This window comes from Anopheles marshallii, chromosome 2 (genome assembly GCF_943734725.1).
Source record: "Anopheles marshallii chromosome 2, idAnoMarsDA_429_01, whole genome shotgun sequence".
NCBI classification, from domain to species: domain Eukaryota; kingdom Metazoa; phylum Arthropoda; class Insecta; order Diptera; family Culicidae; genus Anopheles; species Anopheles marshallii.
This window is the reverse complement of record NC_071326.1, coordinates 71956906-71976854: the sequence shown is the minus strand read 5'-3', so window position 1 is coordinate 71976854 and position 19949 is coordinate 71956906. Positions and strand designations below refer to the sequence as shown.

Here is a 19949-nt window from a genome sequence, read left to right as displayed (position 1 = left end):
GTGGAATATAGTCCCACGGCATGCTCGTTATCCCGATGCTTCGTTTCCTGGCGCATTGTGTTGAGCTGAAGCTTGTGGTTCGCCTCGTTCGTTGCGGAGCTATTCTTGTCGAAAGTTTTGCAATTTGATGATTATGGTTAATCTATGCGAATTTGAGCCCTATTGAGTGAATGTTGCAAAAGGATGTTGGTTTCTTGTTGCGGTGTGCACTAATCTGGTAGACAAAAAAAAAAGATATAATGATCCTGTTTTTATTATCCCGAGATTGTTTATGTCCTAGACTGTGTTTCTTCTGCTATTTACTTACTTTATTAAAAGGCGACATACTATACATTCCCCTTCACCGATCGATATTCTTTGCCGCATTAAAGATCTGCGGGTTAAAATTCATAAACCATACCCAGGCTACCGGTGATGGCTTTCAATCTTTCAGCGTTCATGCATCGTGTTCGAAAGCCGCTTTGCTCCCGATTTTTCCCGTCCCACGTTCTCCATTAGCAGACGAAAAGCTTTCGCGAGCATCGCACACTGCCGGAAAGCAGTGTTCCGAGTTCCGCCGCCAGTTCACGCGCCTGCTATGATGTAGAAAATTAAATTATTTCCATTAGTTTTCACCGGGCCCGGGTCGGGCCCCGCGGGCATCCGTGACAGGCGTGCGGTGGGGTCGGACGAACCGAAGGCAAAATTATAATGAGGCTTTAAGATTTGGGTCGAGTGCTTTCCTTTTTCCAGCGCGCCCAGCCCGGTGCCCCGATGGGTGGGTTTTGTTTTGGGTTTGCTTGCGGCGAATGTTGGCTTCCTAAAATTGGTCCCACTTTTTAGAGTGTTGAGTGAACCTTACACAAACACACCCACCCACCCACACACACACACACGTGCGCATTTACAAAATCGCTCGACAACAACCACGCGAAGGTTGTTGGCTGACGGTATTGAATGCCAACCTACTCTCGCGCCACCCTCGACATTGTGGCAGCGCTTGTATTTATGTTCGCTCGTTCTTTAAGGCATAATTACCGAATACATTAAATTATAGGGCCCCAAAAATTCTGAAAATACCTCCCGCTTTCGCAGTAAGTGTTGTGATGCGTTGGTTTTTGTTTGTGTTCTTCTCTTTGTGTTCTTACAATAGCGATTTTTCGGGGTTTTTTTTACGATGGATGAAACAGAAAATTTGCATTTCTGATGAGTGAAGTGGATGTGGTTTGTGTCGGTAAAAATTCGCGTCAAGAAGATGCAAAGCCTAGCGGAAAGATGTAAGGAAGCACCCGGATGCCTGGAAGCACCTGGAGTGGCAAGAGTTAGACATTTGTATTGGAGTTTTTAGGAGGTTTGGAGTTCCTTGGAAAAATCCTTGATGCAACCAAATTTAAACATAAAGATAACCCCTATCCCATTCTTTCTCTAGCAATAACATACCAAGCAAACATAATTAATTCAATCTAATAGAATATTTCTGTCTTTTCTACGGTTTTTCTTTACAGGATAGCATTAATCTGGAAGTCAGTTACGGAGTAGCTCATGCCGCCAGTGACCTTAAAGGACTGTATACTGATTGCATCTGTTAGATTAAAAATATTATAATCTTACGCCTTCAAAAACTTTGTTTTGAAAACTACAAAAAAAAACTTTCTATCTCTTTATTCCTGCTGATCTTCTTTTTTATCTTACAACGTTTAGTTTCTCTTCCATCAGCTTTATGTAGTACACTAAAGTGAAACACAGGGATCGAACCGAAAGTTTGCAAAGTTTGTGCCACATAATTTCCTCAATCGTGTGCAAGTGAGAGTTAGTAGCGCAAAAAAAGTTTATACGGTATTGTAAGGCTAGCAGCTGTAAAAACTACTCAATTGGTAGTTAATCAATTTTATCGCCATAAGGATGTACGAAATCATCCAGTGCAGTGATGAGTGGTTAATGTGAAGGAAGTGATAGTTTCTGTGTTATTCTCTAGCACAACAAACACTCGTGCTCGATGGAATACGAAAATACTGGATAAAGCAGGGCATGACGTCATGATAGCAACGATTGACCGACGCGTTTGGATTATGTTTCTTTGGTATCTTCTTTTGAAATGTAAGTATGATGGATTTAACTTTAGTTGATGCACTATTCTTAGTAATTGAAGTATTCAGGGAAAGATCTTCTCTTTTTATGACTATAAATTAATTGCAACGCATTTTGCTGAAGTTTTGGAGTTCAAATATTTTCAAAACTCCATCACAGTAATATAAAATAGATATACTTAAGTCAATTTATACTCCACGCTCCAAAATGAGCGGTATTCACTTTGCCTGGAACTTTTTCAGTCGAAGAGAACGAAAGCACTGTGTTTATTTTCACTGAAGCTTATTGGTGTTGTAATTAGTGCTTCATCAGGACCATCAAGGAAATAGCTTCAGAGCACCTTTTAATCTTCTAAGTCAACACCAAGGCTTTTGAATAGCTAAACTTGAATGATAACTTTCAGAACCCGGCATTGGTGCAACACAATAAATAATTTTTACATCTAATTGGGAAAGAATGTCGTTTATAGTACAAATTTTAATACCCTGTGGACATTTTAATGTAGTTTATTTAGACGATTCCTGAATGTATGTTTATGATTAAACTCAGTTGTAAAGTAGAGCTGTTATAGCCTTAAAAATAACAAATTGACTTTAGTTTTACCCTGTAACTTGTGTAAGTACACCGAAGAATTATTTTATTTATGATTACGATAGACGAATGACTAATTTCCAGCATCTTTCTCTATAACTCTACAAACGTTAACAAGCAATTTAGAAATACAGGCTTCTTTAACCACTGCATGATTAAGGTTCCTTCGCCGTACTCAATTCAAAGCAAGGGGGTTCAACTAGCTCTGCGGGGCATTGAAAGAGAAGATAGTCGCGACCAAATAACCAAGCGGTGGGTAGAAAGGATCGGGTTGCTCAAACATTTACATTCGCTTGCTTTTATACACTCCACTTTTGATAATGAATTAATTACATCAGCAAGATCCATTTCGTGCGAAGAGCGTGTCTCCATTACAATCTCGGCTGGAAAACAGTAAAGCAGGGAGGGTTTTTCTTCGCGAAAACAACATCATAAGTAGGTCAGCTGTGGATGGAAAGTGACCGGCGCTTCGCCGTTGTCCGTGCAGCTCATAATCAGAGAAATCTTGGAAGGGTTCGTTTGTTGAAATGTTATGAATGTTTTATCACTGACTGCCGCTGCCGAGTTGGATATTTTTATCTCATTTGAGCTAGAATCCATTCCGTTGGCAATCAACAAACTCATGGCATTACTGAGATGAGTTGTTGAGTGACTAATTGTACATTCCGTAATTAAGTTACAAATAAAAGTCTTGTACATTTTATAGCAATCGAAAGAAAAATTCAAACATTCCTTTCCATTTCTCGTTGCGTTTTTTCTGTAAATGTTCCTTGTTTACCAATTTTCCATGCATCAGTTACGAAATTACTCAACACATTACACACCTTTGAACACAAAACAAAAAAACAACTCTCTTTACGCCTCTTTCGAAAATGATGCGTTTCAGTTTTCCGATTTGTTACCGCTACCCTGCCATCCACCAAACTAACGCTTATCTGCTTACTCGTGCACTTTCGCATCAGATTGCTGTACAATTTGCACAACACAAATTGATTCGATCATTCAGGCGTGCATGATGCGTTTCTCCTTACTGAGCCAGCAACAAAGCGCAACAGCTTTTCCGGCGTGCATCACCACAGAAACAGTATACAGAACCCACACGGGAACGAAACAGAGCGAAGGCATCCTGACGATGTGCCTAACGTTTACAGACACTCGTCTCCACAGGCAGACAGACACACATGCGGCCAACGACGGCAGACATCAACAATTTGACTATCAGCTGGATGGTATTCGATGCAACCACCACGCTTCGGTAGGTTGGAAAATGTGGGTCGCTCTGGGAATGCTACCCACCGGGACATGGGGAACAGAGTTGGGCGATGAAAATAATGATGATGTGCATACATTCCCGGTGTACCTAGAAAACGGGCCAAAACCCGAAGGGTGGAATTGGTAGGGAACAGAAGTGCTAGATTGTTGGTGTTTTGAATTCCTATCGCACATCTTGCTCGTGTTTCGGGTTTTTATGTAGGTCTACCCGTTGGAAGGTGTTATCGATTTCGGCGCTGGATGATTTGAGGTTGGTTGGTTGGTTAAGAATTTTCTGTTTAGTTCTTTGAAGGTTTAAAAGAGATCTGCCTTCTTCTAGTAATTCATATTTGAAATTTTAAAATACACACGGCGCTCAACACTATGTTTTCCAATTCTCTGAACAAAACCAATAGAACATCCAGAAATCAATAGATGAAATTAATTCAACCAACTTCAATCCAGTTCCAACTTCAAAATTTCATCAAAATTCTGGGTTTAATATGAGGTCTCTTATTAGAAATAATACGTTTCATGTCTGGATCAGTACTAGGATCGTATTATTAATCCTCGAAAGTTCTCTGATCCATCGTACCGTCAGCGAAAGCGAACGATAGTGACGATAGTTCGCCAACATGTATCTGTTACTTTCCAAAACATAAAAGCTCTAACATTCACCGTGGCTTCCGGCGTTCGATAGCACTAGGGAGAAAACGAAACGATGTCTCTTTGTGTACCATCCGTGTGAGGTAGCACGTTGGAATGTCTCTCAGCCGTTGTATATGCATTCGTTACACGTCGACAAAGCGCCACAGTGCAGCCGTACACCGTACAGGCTTTTTTTTCGATTGCTTACCAAACGATACGGTTCGAGCCTCTGGACTGGTCGATCACGTGCTTTACACGCGTAATTGATGTTTGCAACAGGAACAGCATGGAACAGCCTGGATCTGTCAGGTCCTGGTCAAACTCGACACAGATCATTGGACTTCACGAGGGGGGATGGGCGAAAAAACCCAGAGCGCAATTGCGAAAGGGGCTTTTGAAAGGGAGCTTCGGGTTCTTTTTTGCAACCTAAAACATGGAACTCTTTTCATTAGGCCTGATTAATTGAACTGACAATGTTAGTTGCATGTTCCGGTCATGTTGTGGTAGGATTTGGAACGTGAAAATTAGAACAGGGCGTGTAAGGCTTTAGTTTTGCACGGCTAGAGAGATTATCTACGAGCACGAGCCAGGTAACAAATGTGTGTGTTTTTTTTTATCTCCGCACTCTGTGGATTAAATTTTCGAAAGGACATTAATAGTATAGCATAACAAGTGGATTTTTTCACTTGTATTTTAACAACCGTATGCATTACCGAATTGGTCTGTAAGCAAGCAGTAAAAATCTAATGAATTAAATTCAATGAGTGATGAAAACAACAGCCTCCACAAAAAAATTGGCCTATTTCTTAATCGCGCCTTATTCTGTATTTGAAGGAAGTGAAGTCGTCTAGCCTGTCATTGCTATCCAATATCAAATAGGTTTGTTTTCAAGAGAACAAATGAACAACTATCGATCACCTGAGGAACCGATGTGGTCTAGTTGCTCTGGAACTTCATCTGAAAGTTTTTATGCTGTTATGTGGCTGAAAGCTTGGCTACTGTTCGATGCTCTTATCATTCTTCAGATGATAGGAGATATCAAAATTGCCATATTGGCTATATCCAGTCACGATGGAACTTCTTCATTCCAATGTGGAGCCTGCAAATAACTTTTACAAAAATTGTTTAGAATTACTTCTACTTTAAATTGATTTAATTAACAATTTATCAATGTCATAGAATATCTAAAACATTTTCAAATTTTTTGTAGCGTTTCAAAGTCTTTTTAACGTTACCATTCAATTTTTATTTTCTTCCTTACACCTGCCTCAAGTCTCATTACATGTGATTAACATCAGCTGAAATACATCTTCAAAGTTTAAGCTCCCTCCTGACACTTAACTCCATTTCTTTGCTGTCAGTCACATCGTTACAAGTACCTGCTCTCACCAGAGCGTTGACGATTGTGGTTTACATTCAGAAACCTCGATCCGTAAGCCGACGTACCGGGTTGTTACGTTACCTTGTTCTGCAGACGCTCCTGTTGCTAGATTTATTCACTCACAGCGGCTCGTCCTCGGCGATGTGCTGTGTACTTCTGCACGCTGAAGCGGTTGAAGAAGAAAATGAGCCACACCACACAAAGCATAGGAAAGCTCTTTTAAACCCATTACCCGAGCCGAGAGTGGTTGTATCGTCTAACGAAGAAGTTCCTATTAATTAACCTCCGGGTGTGGTGACAATTGGGGAAGGTGTAAAGAAAAAAATATCATCACAAGTTTCATTAACTCTTGCACCGGTGCCGAGATTACTGGGACGGATGATATAGAACATATTAAAAATTTGCTAATGCAGTGTAGTAATTGTTGCTGACTTTTCCATCACGTGTGGAAGGCTGATAAAAGAGTGAAAATGTAATGTTGAATTACATAAATCTCTAGCAGATTAATATTAATAGTATAGTAAGGATATTGTGGTCGGGTTTTTGTGCTCGCATTTACTAACCATGAATAATATCTACCGTTGATGGTTATGTATTAAACGGACAAAAAGGAAAGCTTCATCGCCACAGGAAGTATAAACACGGAATCTCTGTTTGAAGTACTCAGCTGCATAATGTAGCACGGTGTATCATTTTCGTTGGACGGACGGCTGCCGTTTTATTGCGTCGATAAAAGCGACAGCAAAGATTTTTCCCTCACCGAAAACAACAATCTCTCACTGCCTTCGTAGCAAACAGTACCAAAAATGACGAATTACGGACCGAGTCGGCGAATAGATTATCCCTGATGATGATGGAGCGCGCAACGAAGCATGTGCGCTTCGGGTTTATTTTGCCGGAAATCTAACCCTCCCCAGGCAGAAGCTTCATTGTGGAGAGCGGAAACCAAGGCACTGGCACAAACAATAAAATCCACCACTCCTCCAAACCAAGGATAACCCAAGAAAGAAGCACAAACAGAGGACCACAAGAAGCGCTGGATAGCGAGCCGGCAAAATGTGAGGAATGTTCCGAAACGTGCGAGAGATGAAAACAAAGCAACAAACAAAACGGGGAAGCCATAACCAGTCCGGTTCGTGGGATGCCAGACTCCAACATAAATCTCCGTTATGCGCTCATTTTTTCCACTTTACCCCGGCGACCCGGTTTTGTTTTACTTCTTTATGCCGTTTTTTGGTTATGCACGATAAATTACCTCCACAGCTTTGCTGAATTTTAGGACCACATCGCCCTATGTAAAAGGAATCGTGAAAGAAAGTGTATTGTTTCGTGTAGATTCACGTGCTTTTGCTCACGTGCCTTCTTGGATGGGATTATTACCGATTGCACCGATCCAAGATACACCGATTTCGTAGCTTTCATGTTGTGCGCCGCTAAGACACCACATTAAAGACACCGGAAGTGCGCATAATAATTTGCCTCTTTTGGGTTTTGTTGGCTTAAACAAAACACACACTTCCGGCAGTAAAATACTACAAAAAAGCTTGAAAGCCAACGAACAGTGGACGAAGAATGGGATACAGCGTAACTGTGTTGCTATGTTAACATGTTAACATTCACCCTGAACTGGGCGGTGTTTTGCTCCTTGGTGATAACTTTGAATAGGGCTGAGTAACACTGTAAAAATTATATTTTGTATTTTAAACATGCGTACTTGTGGTATTGTGGTGTTAAAGTGAATATTTTTACACTCAGTTTGCCAAAATGTAAGATTTTGAAAGCCCAAAATGTTATATCCTGCGAATATTTAAAAACCTCTCCCTGTGGAACCTGTGACAAATGAAAGAATAATTTCTAAGCGATAAAATTTACTTAAACAAGAATGTGATTTACTTGTTTCTGGTACAAAATTTTACAAGAAATATTGGCCTCAACCACACAATAACCTCAACCTCAACAATAAATTACTAAGTACTTCGATGCACCTAGTATAGATGGTAGATACTTTTAAAACTGATTCTGGTGTATCTTGGCAGTATATAAATATAAGCATTGTGTTTGTAGTCTAGACCACCGTCCACTATCCATTGTAAGGAAGGCAAACCAACATCCGGAACAAACACGAGAAAAAAAATACTCTAATCATGTTTTAACTTCATGTTAACAAGAAACTCATCGATACAAACATGAGAATTCATTTCTTCCGGAGGTAGCTCACTCATGACACACGAATGTCAAAAATGCCACTTGAAAATGTCGACAGTTGTTTAATGCTCGCTCGCCTAAACACACGAACAAGCACGAGCAATGGGGCAATAAACTACTTACAATTCGATTCGGGCTTTCGGTGAGCCACAACTGGCACAACCACCCCAGTGCGACCATGGCTAGCAACAAAAAAAGGGACCCATCTCCTCCCGCTTTGCAACCGTTTCGGGTGAAATTGGTTTTCTATTCTGTTGGTTCGTTTTTCCCTCGATTATTTTTTTTTGCACCCACATGGTGAAAAATGTGTCTCTCGGCATGGGCATGGGAACGGTTAACGATAAATTTGTGCGGTTGTGAACCATGCACGAAGGATTCACCGAAATGGCAAAACCACCATCGCTCGCACACTTTGTCGGTCCCGAAACCAACTTTCTCTCTTTAATAAACTTCAGCATCGCACAACGCATCATAACAATCGACCGACAGTGTGGAGATGGAAGCTGCTGCCTGCGGGCCCTCTCCGCCACAGGGGCTTAATTTTTGGACGCGCGCCCTCGTTCGAAGGAAAACCCTGGGCGTCGAATACCCCGAGTTCCTTAGCATGTGCTCTCGACCGGGAGATTCCCTGCCAACAGGAAAAACGGCAATAAATATTCAGGACACGATTAGTTTTCCCGACGCCACGACCAGGATCAGGACCGAAACCAACACGTGTCGGTACTTAATGAAATGTGACGAGGGTTAGTCACGGTATGTTTTACTTGCCCCGTACTCCTTTCGCGTCCAGCCGAGCGCTGGCGCGGGATGCAAACACCAAACCATTGGACGGGTAACTGTGCCAGTCCTCGTGCTGTGTTTTGCTGTACTCAATTTATCGCACATCTTCGTCGTTTTGTCTCGGAATAATTTGAATAGCACATCGGAAATAGAAGCAGTAGTGGGATTTGGGTAGTGGGTGAACCCGGGATCCGATAATCCTTCATTCGCCTTCGTTCGGCGAGTCACCCAATGGTGCTGCTGCTGCTGCTGCTGTGCAAAACGTCAAACGTGATGATGGCTAAAAAGTATTGACATTGTTGCTGCCACGCCGAAGGAAACTTCGGCCATGTGGGTGAGCTGAGCGAAACAAGGCAGCAAGCTGCAAGTGGGAGTAAGAGATCAGTTTATCCACGATCTTTGTGTCGGTGTTGTTTAATGATACGCTGATTTATGATTATCTTTAGCGCAAACAAACATGGCACGCGACCGTGACGACGGCATGAAATGATCTTTCGCGGCGGGAGATAAGGGGATTTATTGGGCCGGTTCGGTGGTCGTCATCCATTGTAAAAGGATGCAGTAGCAAAAAGATTTAATTTTGAACTGATTTATTTATAATTACCGAACACAAGAATTTTCTAATTGTATGTTTTAATATAATTTTAATTTTTTATTCGCCGAAGAGTTCTGTGACAATATGCGTTGGCATTTCAATTTCCCAAGATTTCCTTGATAGAGCTTTGAAGTGTCCTTCAATGCATTGATAGTTACCACGTTTCATTGATTCTCAAGTGGTATCTAAAAATATGTCATCGTTTCTGGTATGTTTTGGATCATTATTTTTCATAAATGGCTCAATTTGATGACCTTATTTATTTTCGGAAAATGAAGCTGTTCGTAATTCGATTTAGAACTCTCAACTCTCAACTTCTCATGAACATCAACTGTAACATTCAATCTCAGTAAATTAATTGGAGGTGAATGTAAACCAATAGGAGTTAACCCGTTATAAATAAAACATTAAATTCTCTATACATATTGCCTACAATACGTCATTGCATATTCGAATAATCATACACCGCCAATTTAAATGAAATACTATCTGGATCGTTGTTAGAAAAGCATATTTAAATCTATCCTCTTTTAAGATCAATCTTCAGAAATTTTTACCACAAAAATGCGTTGACTATGCTACTTTTTACGATGATATTGTTGCTTGTTGATGTAGCGTGATGTCAATTGATGGTTAAAAATCTGAGGAATCCCAAAGATAACATGGAAATGCATCGTAAAATCACAAAACGAAACACAATTTTCGCTACATTGATTGAACATTCATATGCGATTTAATTAATTTCCGCTATACGTAAAAGCTTAAAGCTCTTTACCCCACTATCGTGGCTGCTTCGATGTTACGCACAATAAATTGAACACCAATCATACGAATCACCACTGCACAATCAGCAGGCAGAGCGTCAATCGATGGAAAACCGCGTCACTTCCGCATGCAGCTTCCCATCGCTTCGTCGCTGCCTTTCAACCCGAACGATCCTTCGCCGGTTGGTTTGAAACGCCCCGGACCCCGTCGACAAAGGTATGCTGCCTAATGTTTTGACACATATTCACCCATTGTTGTCAAACATGTTACCTTTCGGTTGCATGCCGTGCGGTACCGAAAAACGCGCTCGACAATGATGGCGATGACGGTGGTGATGACATTTGCCAATAATACGTTGTTGCGTTCGTCTTTCCACTGTGCGCAGCATTCCCGTTATTCCCATTATTCTGCCCCTCGTCAAACATCGTTGAGGGTTGGTCGTTTGTGCCGCCGAATGTGATTTCTTGCACAAAGTGAAGTGGGGTGAGTACAATTAAGCCGCAGGATATTGTACGACCGGTTTGAACCGGATGCTGAAGTGCATGCGTGTGTGTAAAGCACGGAGGTTCAATTGTGCGTACCATGTTCCCTTCTTTACATTTTCTTTTCCTCTATTTTTGTTTTGTTTTGAAAGTGTTCCCGTGGTGCGTCACAAAATGCATCGCAATAATAAAACGTTCTACGTGGCACCATTGTGAAAGTGCTGGCCTAAATCTTCCATGTCAAAGGACGAAAAAACCACAAAGCCTACTAGATGAATGATTATGGCTACACGTTGCCAAGCAATATCCTTCGTGCTCGCTATCAATTAAATCTACTGGAAAGATTTATCTACAACAGCCCCGTTTGGAACACCGAGAACCCGTTCTAAAACTCTAATCAAACAAACGTAAAAACAGTATTAAAAATGTTGCACTGACACCAATTTAACACAAAGCGAGAGACCCTTTCTAATCCCGGTGCCCGAAACATTCAACACGGGAACATAGCATGTTCCATCGGGTTCTGGTAAATCCCTTCTCACTTTCCGAAAGCATTCGTTAATGCATGTCGTTCATTCAATTTCAAATTAAAGCGGTACCGGATTTGCGCAGAGGGGTTACTTTTTCCCGGAAACCTCCCCTTTGTGCACCGCATGGGGTGCGTTATTTATGGCCTCGGATGAGAGTACTTGGCCAATAATTTGATAATGTCGTACTTTAAATCCGGCATACCGTTAAACACCCTTTTTAAGCGGGGCCAACGATCTTGTAATCGATTACAATGTTGTGTGCGTTACTTTGTCGGAAGTTTTTAGTTAGTCGGTGATTAGTAATGTATCAGGCTGGAAACTCTGTACCTAAAAGTTCAAAAGGATTAGCAATTCATTTTTATTTTACGACAGTTGCTTTTTGTTGATGAATGAGATAAAGTTCATTGCTAATATGTCACCTGATTTTATTTTTCTCTATTTTTATTATAATGCATATTCCATAAACTATTATTAATATCATCTTTTTCCATTCGTTGGAATCCCTGCCGGTTATTGCTTCAATCCGCTTTCAGAAATACATGGACGAGATATCATATATTCCGAATAGCTATTATAGTGTTGCATACAGTTGTTTTAAATTTTCAGGTCTGTTTTTAATGTAATATTAATTTTAACCAACAAACCGAATGCATGCTGTGTGCACTACAAGCTTAAAACACATTTTATTAGTCAAAACGCATAGCAAACGCATAGGTTAATTTTTCTGAATTCCTTGAACTAAACTATAGTTTACAATGATGATGAATGTCAGGAATTTTCCCTCGTACTCAGTACTGACTATCCATTTACCAGATAAAAATCAGAAATGACAGTCCTTTCACTCTACTCTTGAGAATGTTAAGCGATAAAGAAGATTTTCCATTCTTTGCGTATAATATTACAACCATCACCTTCCCTAACAGCTATTTTTAATACAAAATTTAAATGATCACAAAGTGACATGCGAATAATAAACACTTTAAGAGTTAAATTTAATACAAGAACTAAAGCTTCTTTTATTCATCAACAAACATGCAACAAAATATCAGTTATGGCCTAAACTTTTGATAACAACAAACAAACAAGTTATAAGCGGTGTATCATTATTGGTTCAAAATAATAAAATAGAACAATTATCTAATTATACACAAGGTATAAGCCCCTAACCTATAAAAAGAAACACGCTACGGAAGGAAGCGAAAACATGCCACACTGCAATGAACCGGAGCGGTTATCTGGCAAATTTCTCATTCTATGACAGATCCTTCTGCTCACGTATATTTGTTCCACGTCAGAATTGGTGTTACTTTTTCCAGCTAATGTTTGTCCTGATTTGCAACTCTAAATCGCACACAGTTACACACACACACACTCAAAACATCCTCAACTTTAGTCTTGTTTTTTGTTGCTCCTTCTTAACGTTTAAAAACACTTACCAACAGCAATAGTACTAGAGCACCGAAAAAGCAACATGGAATGAAACCTTTTGAGTAAGTGTATAACATACCCGCACACACACACACACACCGATCGTGGAGTGGCAAAAAAAGAGGACAAGCCTGGAGTTATCTAAATTACATCCTCAACCAGACGCAGGTTGATTTATGGCGTCATTAGTATGAATGTGAGCGTGCTCGTTTGCGCCCCTGACGGGCTGTACTCGTTCGTGGTGCACTAGTGGCTTAATGTTTGCGCTATCGCGTTTCGACCCATTTCTTCCGCTTGGGGGATTTTTTTACGAGCATCCTGGATGCCGTGGATGGCCGAAGAAACCGCCTGTCTGTTTCTGCGCCTGGTCCGCTCGCTCGCTCTTGCGGGTACGTTATGAAAACGCGGTTGAAATTTAAAAATTCCTCCATCATCGACTCAAAGATATTGCTATCCATTCCTTCGTGGACTCGTTAGTTGCCTGCCAAGATGCCATGCACTACCTTGACGGCCAAGGCCAACGGTAAAGGCGTAAGACTTTGGAAGCGATTGACGGGACTGTCATCATCGTTTTGAAGAACGATTACGGTACGTAGCTAGTATAGTTCACAAGTACACACGTAAACCATGAGACAATATTAGCAAAACAGATGGTTACAATTACTTTCATGTAACGACATTTTCCCAGCTTTTAAATCACAAATCAAATAAGCTACCTTCTGGATTAATTTATAATATAAAACCAAAAAAAGCATTTCAATGGAGCGTTTTTATTTTCAAAGCTTTTTCATATTTCATGCCGGAATAATCTAATAACAACCGAAGCCCCATTTAAAGGGCAGGGTGCTGAAAACTGTGCACTACCCTCAACCTGCTAGGATGAATGTGTTCCAGGGCTTAAAGGCGACAGGCAGCTTCACAAACGGAACCAGGGCAAAGCCGACAAAGAAAAGTGAGATGACTTGGCCTTGCTATCGATTGCAATCATCCACCGAAAGTATCCAGCATGCATGGAAAAACAGTTCCTTCTCTTGGTGAAATAAATTTTCATCTCCACATGAAACCAAGCTGCGTCGCCGGAGCCGTCGGGACAAATACGGAAACAAAGGAAGCAATAACATTCCATCAGGCACTTGCACCTTCCCGAGTCGACCTCCACCGACGAGGATCCGAGCGTAGAATACTGATGATGGTACGAACGATCGATAAGACTTAGGGGCAGCACACTCCAGTACGGCGTCGAACTCGGAGAAGCATAATCTAAAAATGAATAAATTCAAATCGCTTCATTTATCCAAAAAGAGCGTCGCCCCGTACTTTGTCTACTTTTATTATGCTGAGCCGCTTACTTTCGTGCTCCACCCCGCAGTAATACCCATTTTAGCTAGCATTTCTTTGTCTGGGTTGGGGTTGGATGGTTCTCCCCACCCACCAAATGGGAATGAATGTTCCAGGACAAACGAGAAAGAATACGGATGGCGACATTCACTAAACAGCAACTCTGTGTTTATTGGAGTTGCACGACCTCAACTCCTCCACGAGATCTTTGTCGTCGTAGGAACGAGCGTCTCGCAAGGACACCCGAAAATGGGAAGGATAATCGAATGAAAGAAGCGGGCCTAAAACATTTCCGAATTGCGTGGCTTACGAGGAAAACCGTACGTCGCTGTCGCTGGCAGAAGACGGGCGAAAGAAATCCATTGCGGCCAGGACGAAGAGAGATCGTTAGGGTGCCTCTTCATTGGGGGGATGATTTTTTTTTTTGTTCGGAAAGGCACCCGAAGAAATAAAACCAAACCGAATGTAACGATACGGCTTCAGATTCGTATCGCTACTGTCACAGTATCCTCGTCCCTTTCGGTGAGTTTTTGCTTCGTTTTCGGTGGGAACAGCAAAACTGTGAGTCATTTTCCGATCTCTCTTTTATTTCTGCTCCACCAATACATACCCCATTGGCGCTTGAAGTGCGATGAAACACATTCAACATCGTTAGGTAGCTGAAGGAAGCTATAAAAAAGAACTAAGTCCACTGGCGTTTAATGTATCCTTACTGTCTTCCTTTTTTTCTCTATCTCTCTGTCTCGTGAAACAAACGAAAAGAATCATCATCGGTAAAAGACTCACAACAAACAAAGTTCAATCGTTGGTTCTATGTTTTCTCCTTCATAACTGGCAGCGCAGGTCGTATCAGCTGGCAAACCAGATCAAAGCAGAAAGAATGATAGCAATCCTTTAGATAAACAATACGGAAAGCGTTTATCAAACAGCCTAATCCGCGAAAACACTTCCAAGCACGTTATCTCTACAACATTGGACACGTTTTATCGACCTTAAGGAATGTTGAACGCGTTGTCGTCAGCAGAACATATGGTTAACAAGCATTAAGAATGATTTATGCTACGTTCCAATGCTTTCTTTTTTTGTACGGTACATTAAATTAGCCATTTTCCGATTGGGTTTTGACACGTACTGAGTGAAAAATAAAATGCACACACAGACAGACAGACAACTGGTATCCCGAAACGGATACAGCATCATCATTGGGTACTTTATCCTCCTGAAGGCCTTCCGTCTTGGCTCAACTATAGCCACTCAAACTACAAGCTCCATTTCAGTCCTTCAGCAGCCGGCCCACACCCAGATGAATGAACTTCGGTTCGGCCCCGAGGGCAATCGGGCTTCCGCCTTCAAAGCCTTCGATTCTGATTACGTGTTGTTCTAGGGGGAGGGTGTTGCAGTCTTATCGTCCACTCCGTCCCAATAGACTCCACGCTCAAAGCAATCTATTCCATCGCCGGAAAAGCATTTCCCAGAACGAGATACCTAAAAAAGAAGCGCAAAACCACCGCCCTGGGGCATGTTTTAGATGGAATAATTACAGTCTCTACCACACGGTGATCATGAGCGTGATCAGGCAAAGAGATCCGGGCGGAGCGATTGCGTCCGGGGTTTTCTGAATTGGCTGATAATGCTCGGCCCATCTAGACAGGTTTATGCTCGTTCGCATTTAGTATTTATGAAAAATATGACCCTACTCCATTGCCCGTTGGTGTTTAAACATCTCGCACAACGGGGCCAGATGAGATGTTTCGGGATTCAATCTAGCCCCGGTACGGTTGGAACAAGATACACCGCCACAACTCAACTCCACCCGTAAATACTTCCCGGAAAGCCACAGATACTTAACGATGCAAAACGGAGGGATCTCACACACCGTCTGGGATCCCATTGTCTGCCGGCCGAGATGTGGCCGAGGCAAAAAGGATTTAAACAAATACCTGCAGGATATTTGATGACTAAATCGAAATCCCGTGCCGGCGCGGTCCCCGGTAGCCCTATGGGGCCGGATGCTATCGACGGACAAATCGACAGAGAAACCTCCACAGAGCCGGCGGCCAATTGGGGATTGTTAGAGTCGGGAGTCTACTTAGAATTCAGGTCAGTTGAGACTATTGGAGATATGAGCGGCTACGGGTGAAATGATTCCCATTCCCGCAGATGGGAAGTTTGCTGTGGTGAGAGTAAAGTTTCTGTTTTTCTTTTGCGATGTCTGCGGATATGCTTAGGAGCGGACGGAGCATTGCGGATTAGCACATTTAGATGATTGATTTTAGGGCGAGATTAGGGCGATTCCGAATCTGTTCTGAGACCGTTTTTTCCCTCAACATCCGTTCGTGTTGTAGAGGTAGTAATCGTCGATCAACACAAAACCATGATGTATCACTACGAATAAATGTTCATCGTCTAGCGAAGAACATTTCACTTCCTAAAGAGCATTTAGACACATAAATCTCAACACATCACACAAACCTGTTTTGTTTTTTGTTTCTACCCACCGGCTGATGCTAATGTTTCCGTATTCCGTAGAATTACCTTCGAGAGTTCATACATCAGAATTAATTTATAAGTTCCTGTGATTGTTTCCGACCAATCCTCCACTACCAAAGCGCTCTTGGTTCATAATTCCACATGAGTTATATACCGTCGGGCAGCGCTGCACTGATCCAAACGGAAAACGGAAGCTTAAATACGACATCCATTCCACTCAGGGACATTCATCGCCCATGCAAGGACCTATGGGCGACTACTCCACCGGGAATCGATTTCAGCTTCGAGGCTTACCGGATCGAGACAGCATAAAAGCGCTTGCACTAATTCTCGTCGAACTCGGCTCGAAATGGATTGAATTTCAATCCAGTGCCAACGGCGTCGGCAGCAAATGAGCTCATGTGGTTTGATTTAGAATGTATGTAGTGCTTCGAGGGCGACATCGACCATCGGTAGTTGGGTAGGCACATTTCCGTGCTGGATTCTATCTCGGGCGGGTTAATGAGTGTCAAATGATTCTCCTCAGCGCTTGTCGTCCTCAGCGATTCCCGAACACAGACACACACAGACCTCGGGAGGTACTGCTTTTTGTTGGTTTGCCACTTGACAGTTGTTACAGTGCCCTTGTGTTCCAAATGGTCGATTCCGAGTTCACCGTGAGGAATCCCGGTGGCCGCGGTACAAACAATCTCAACCAACCGACAACGATGATGAGAGATTTGAAACCCCCTTCCCTTTTCGGACGAGACATGAGAAATGAGAACAGGAGCCTACCCGTGCGCTCGAGAGCATGATTAGCCGCAGGGTTTGGGCGTAGGATTTTCTGAAGTAGGATGATTTAATTCGGAACCAATTTGACGGAAGGGTCCATCGACCGTGACGAATCGATTGAGGATTAGTTAATCGGAAACCGGCTGCCGGTTGGCAGCACTGCCATCAAACGTTGGGCATTATGAGATTGTAGGATTAGCTTTACAATCTGTTCGTATATTTTGTAAAACAAATAAGAAACCTGTAGCCGTGCGTTCGTCATTTTCCCATATTCGTGTAGGATATTCGCTTGAGAACGGCTGTTCCGTGGTTTTAAATGGGACGTTCTTTCTTTAAACTGTGTACTTTGAACGGAATTGTTGCCTTGAAGAAGTTGATATTTTTTGAATGAAGTTTATTCCAAGAACATGAATTACCCGCTGTGCTGAGAGAGCTCTCAAATCCTTTATCATATTCAATAGCATATCAACAAGTCTGTGGCATATGCCCGATTTAAGATGTAGATCTTTCAAGGAATTTCATAACTTTACAAAATAATTCCAAGTACCAAAGTAGAAACCAAAACGAAAAACAAACCTGAAATAACTTCGAAATCGTAGAATCAAACCATTGTAATCAATTTAATGCTGCTGCGGCGCCTGCTGATCTCACAAAGAACACATGCCTTGTAAGCACTTTACCCATGTTTGCTTCTTTACACAAAAGACATCACGTAAAATTTACCGGTGACAATCAGGTCGATCACGAACCAATTCGCCTGTCTTACAACCTGTCCGCTACAAAACAATCTTCCACCATAGCAAAACCGGAGGAAACTAAAATGAACACCATCAAAACCCGAAACATCTGAGAGCGCGCCACCACCGTAAACAAACAGAAAAGTGCCGGGCTCATTGTGCTCATTGTTAGTACGATTGCCAAAGCTAGTAAGTAAGACGGTTCGTTAGTTTCCGTGCGACATTAACGAGCAGCCTCACTCACTACGCGCTCTGTTTCGGTTTCGTCCTTCGAATCCGAAAGTGTTTCGTCAGCAATCATGTGACACAAAGGCAAGGCAGCGTGGAGCCTGTATGGCCACCCGCGTGGGAAGGATGGGAGTCACTTCCAGAGCAGAAGTGGAATAAAAGTGACAGCCAGCAGAAAGAACGCACCAGGCAAACAAAACAAACGGGCGACATACCCACAAAGAAAGGAAATCCAACAAAAAAAAAGGGAAAACATCCATCGTCAGCCACAGATGCTACCCGACGATGTTTGCTCTGTTTATTTCCTTTTCGCAATCAAACGGTGAATTGATTGGAGGAATAAACACGAACCACGGACCATAGGTTGTTGTGGTGGTAGTGGTGGTGCTGGTGCGTCGATTGTCATCGCCCGGCGAAAGAAAATCTGAAACGATAAGTAAATAGTCGGTGTGGAGCGCTCCAAGCTGCTCGGAACGCGTGTGCTGTTGCCCTGCAATGCTCGCCAGAGTGTCCTTTTAGTGCTGAGATCGAAGAATTCGCGACACGCTTTTCTTCCTTTGCCCAGGGTTTGGACCACCATGGAAGCAAATTAGTTTCAGAACTTCAAACACACCAACCAACACCCGCTAGGTACGGAACGGCAGCTGCGTCACGTGGGTTAAGCTTGGAGGATTACCTTAAAGACTGCCACGGTTCGGATGCCGTCAAACTTTCGCAATAGCAACAATCCGCCCGAAGTGATGTTGAAACATTCTTCTGCGGGTAAGCAAACGTACGCGTACGTCAGCAATTGCTAGTCGCTACGCTGCTTTCCCCCTGGATTCATAATGTGTCCTTGTGTTGTACGACCCTCAAAAACACACCCGACGCTCTCACCGCAACAAAACACAATCTATTTCGTGCGGGAAGGAGCATTGCTGCAATTTGCATTTCAAAGCAGTCTCTTTTTCTTCGCCAGCACGATGTTTCCTTTGCTGTGATGGATGGGAAACTTTCATTCCTGTACGCTCAGTGTACGGGGAAGTAAAAGTCAGCTAGATGAGTTGGATGGTCGAAGTAGGCGAGGGTCGCTATCGCTTATTGCAATGCGTTCCATCCGTTTTCGACATCCGATCGATCGAGATAGAAGTTAAACGGATCCGTCTACCGATGGGTAATATATCTTGCCCTTCCATACGCTCATACACTGCTGCAGGTCCATATCCTGAGGTTCCTGAGGAAACTGTTGCGAGCATCTGTCAAAATTTGTCTCTCGGCCAGCGGTACCAACTCGTGTGCAATGAACGGGGACGGAAGGCATCCACTACAGCTTCCATCGATTCCACGTACGCGTACGGACATATCGCGCACCACATCATCAACGCTTCCATAATGCGCGTGAATGGGTACGTGGCCGTAAGGACGTAAATGTTTCGAGGGAAACCCGCCGGGTTGCTGATGCTGGTCGGTACAGGAGGGAGTCTCCTTTCCGTCCCTTCATTTGCTCGTTATCCATCGTTTCTTGATATTTCTCACACACATACACACCAGCGCCCCGATGTGTTCTACTCGAATATGTATATTTATAAAAATGAACGAACGAAGAAGCATGGGGGATCAAACGTCTACCACGCCCTGGTACCGGCGAATGAGAAAAGGAAAATGTGTGTTTATTTTATGTGC

At 42.6% G+C, this 19949-nt stretch overlaps 1 protein-coding gene across 1 annotated transcript in view; it reads left to right on the top strand.

The window, feature by feature from the left end:
* Nucleotides 1-2015: 2015 nt before the first annotated feature.
* The window catches only part of LOC128710478 (uncharacterized), a 38211-nt gene continuing 20277 nt past the window's right edge, over nucleotides 2016-19949 (top strand). Inside the window, exon 1 of the mRNA XM_053805533.1 lies at nucleotides 2016-2076. Within this exon, the coding sequence (XP_053661508.1) occupies nucleotides 2016-2076 (61 nt within the window). The remainder of the gene's footprint in view (nucleotides 2077-19949) is intronic.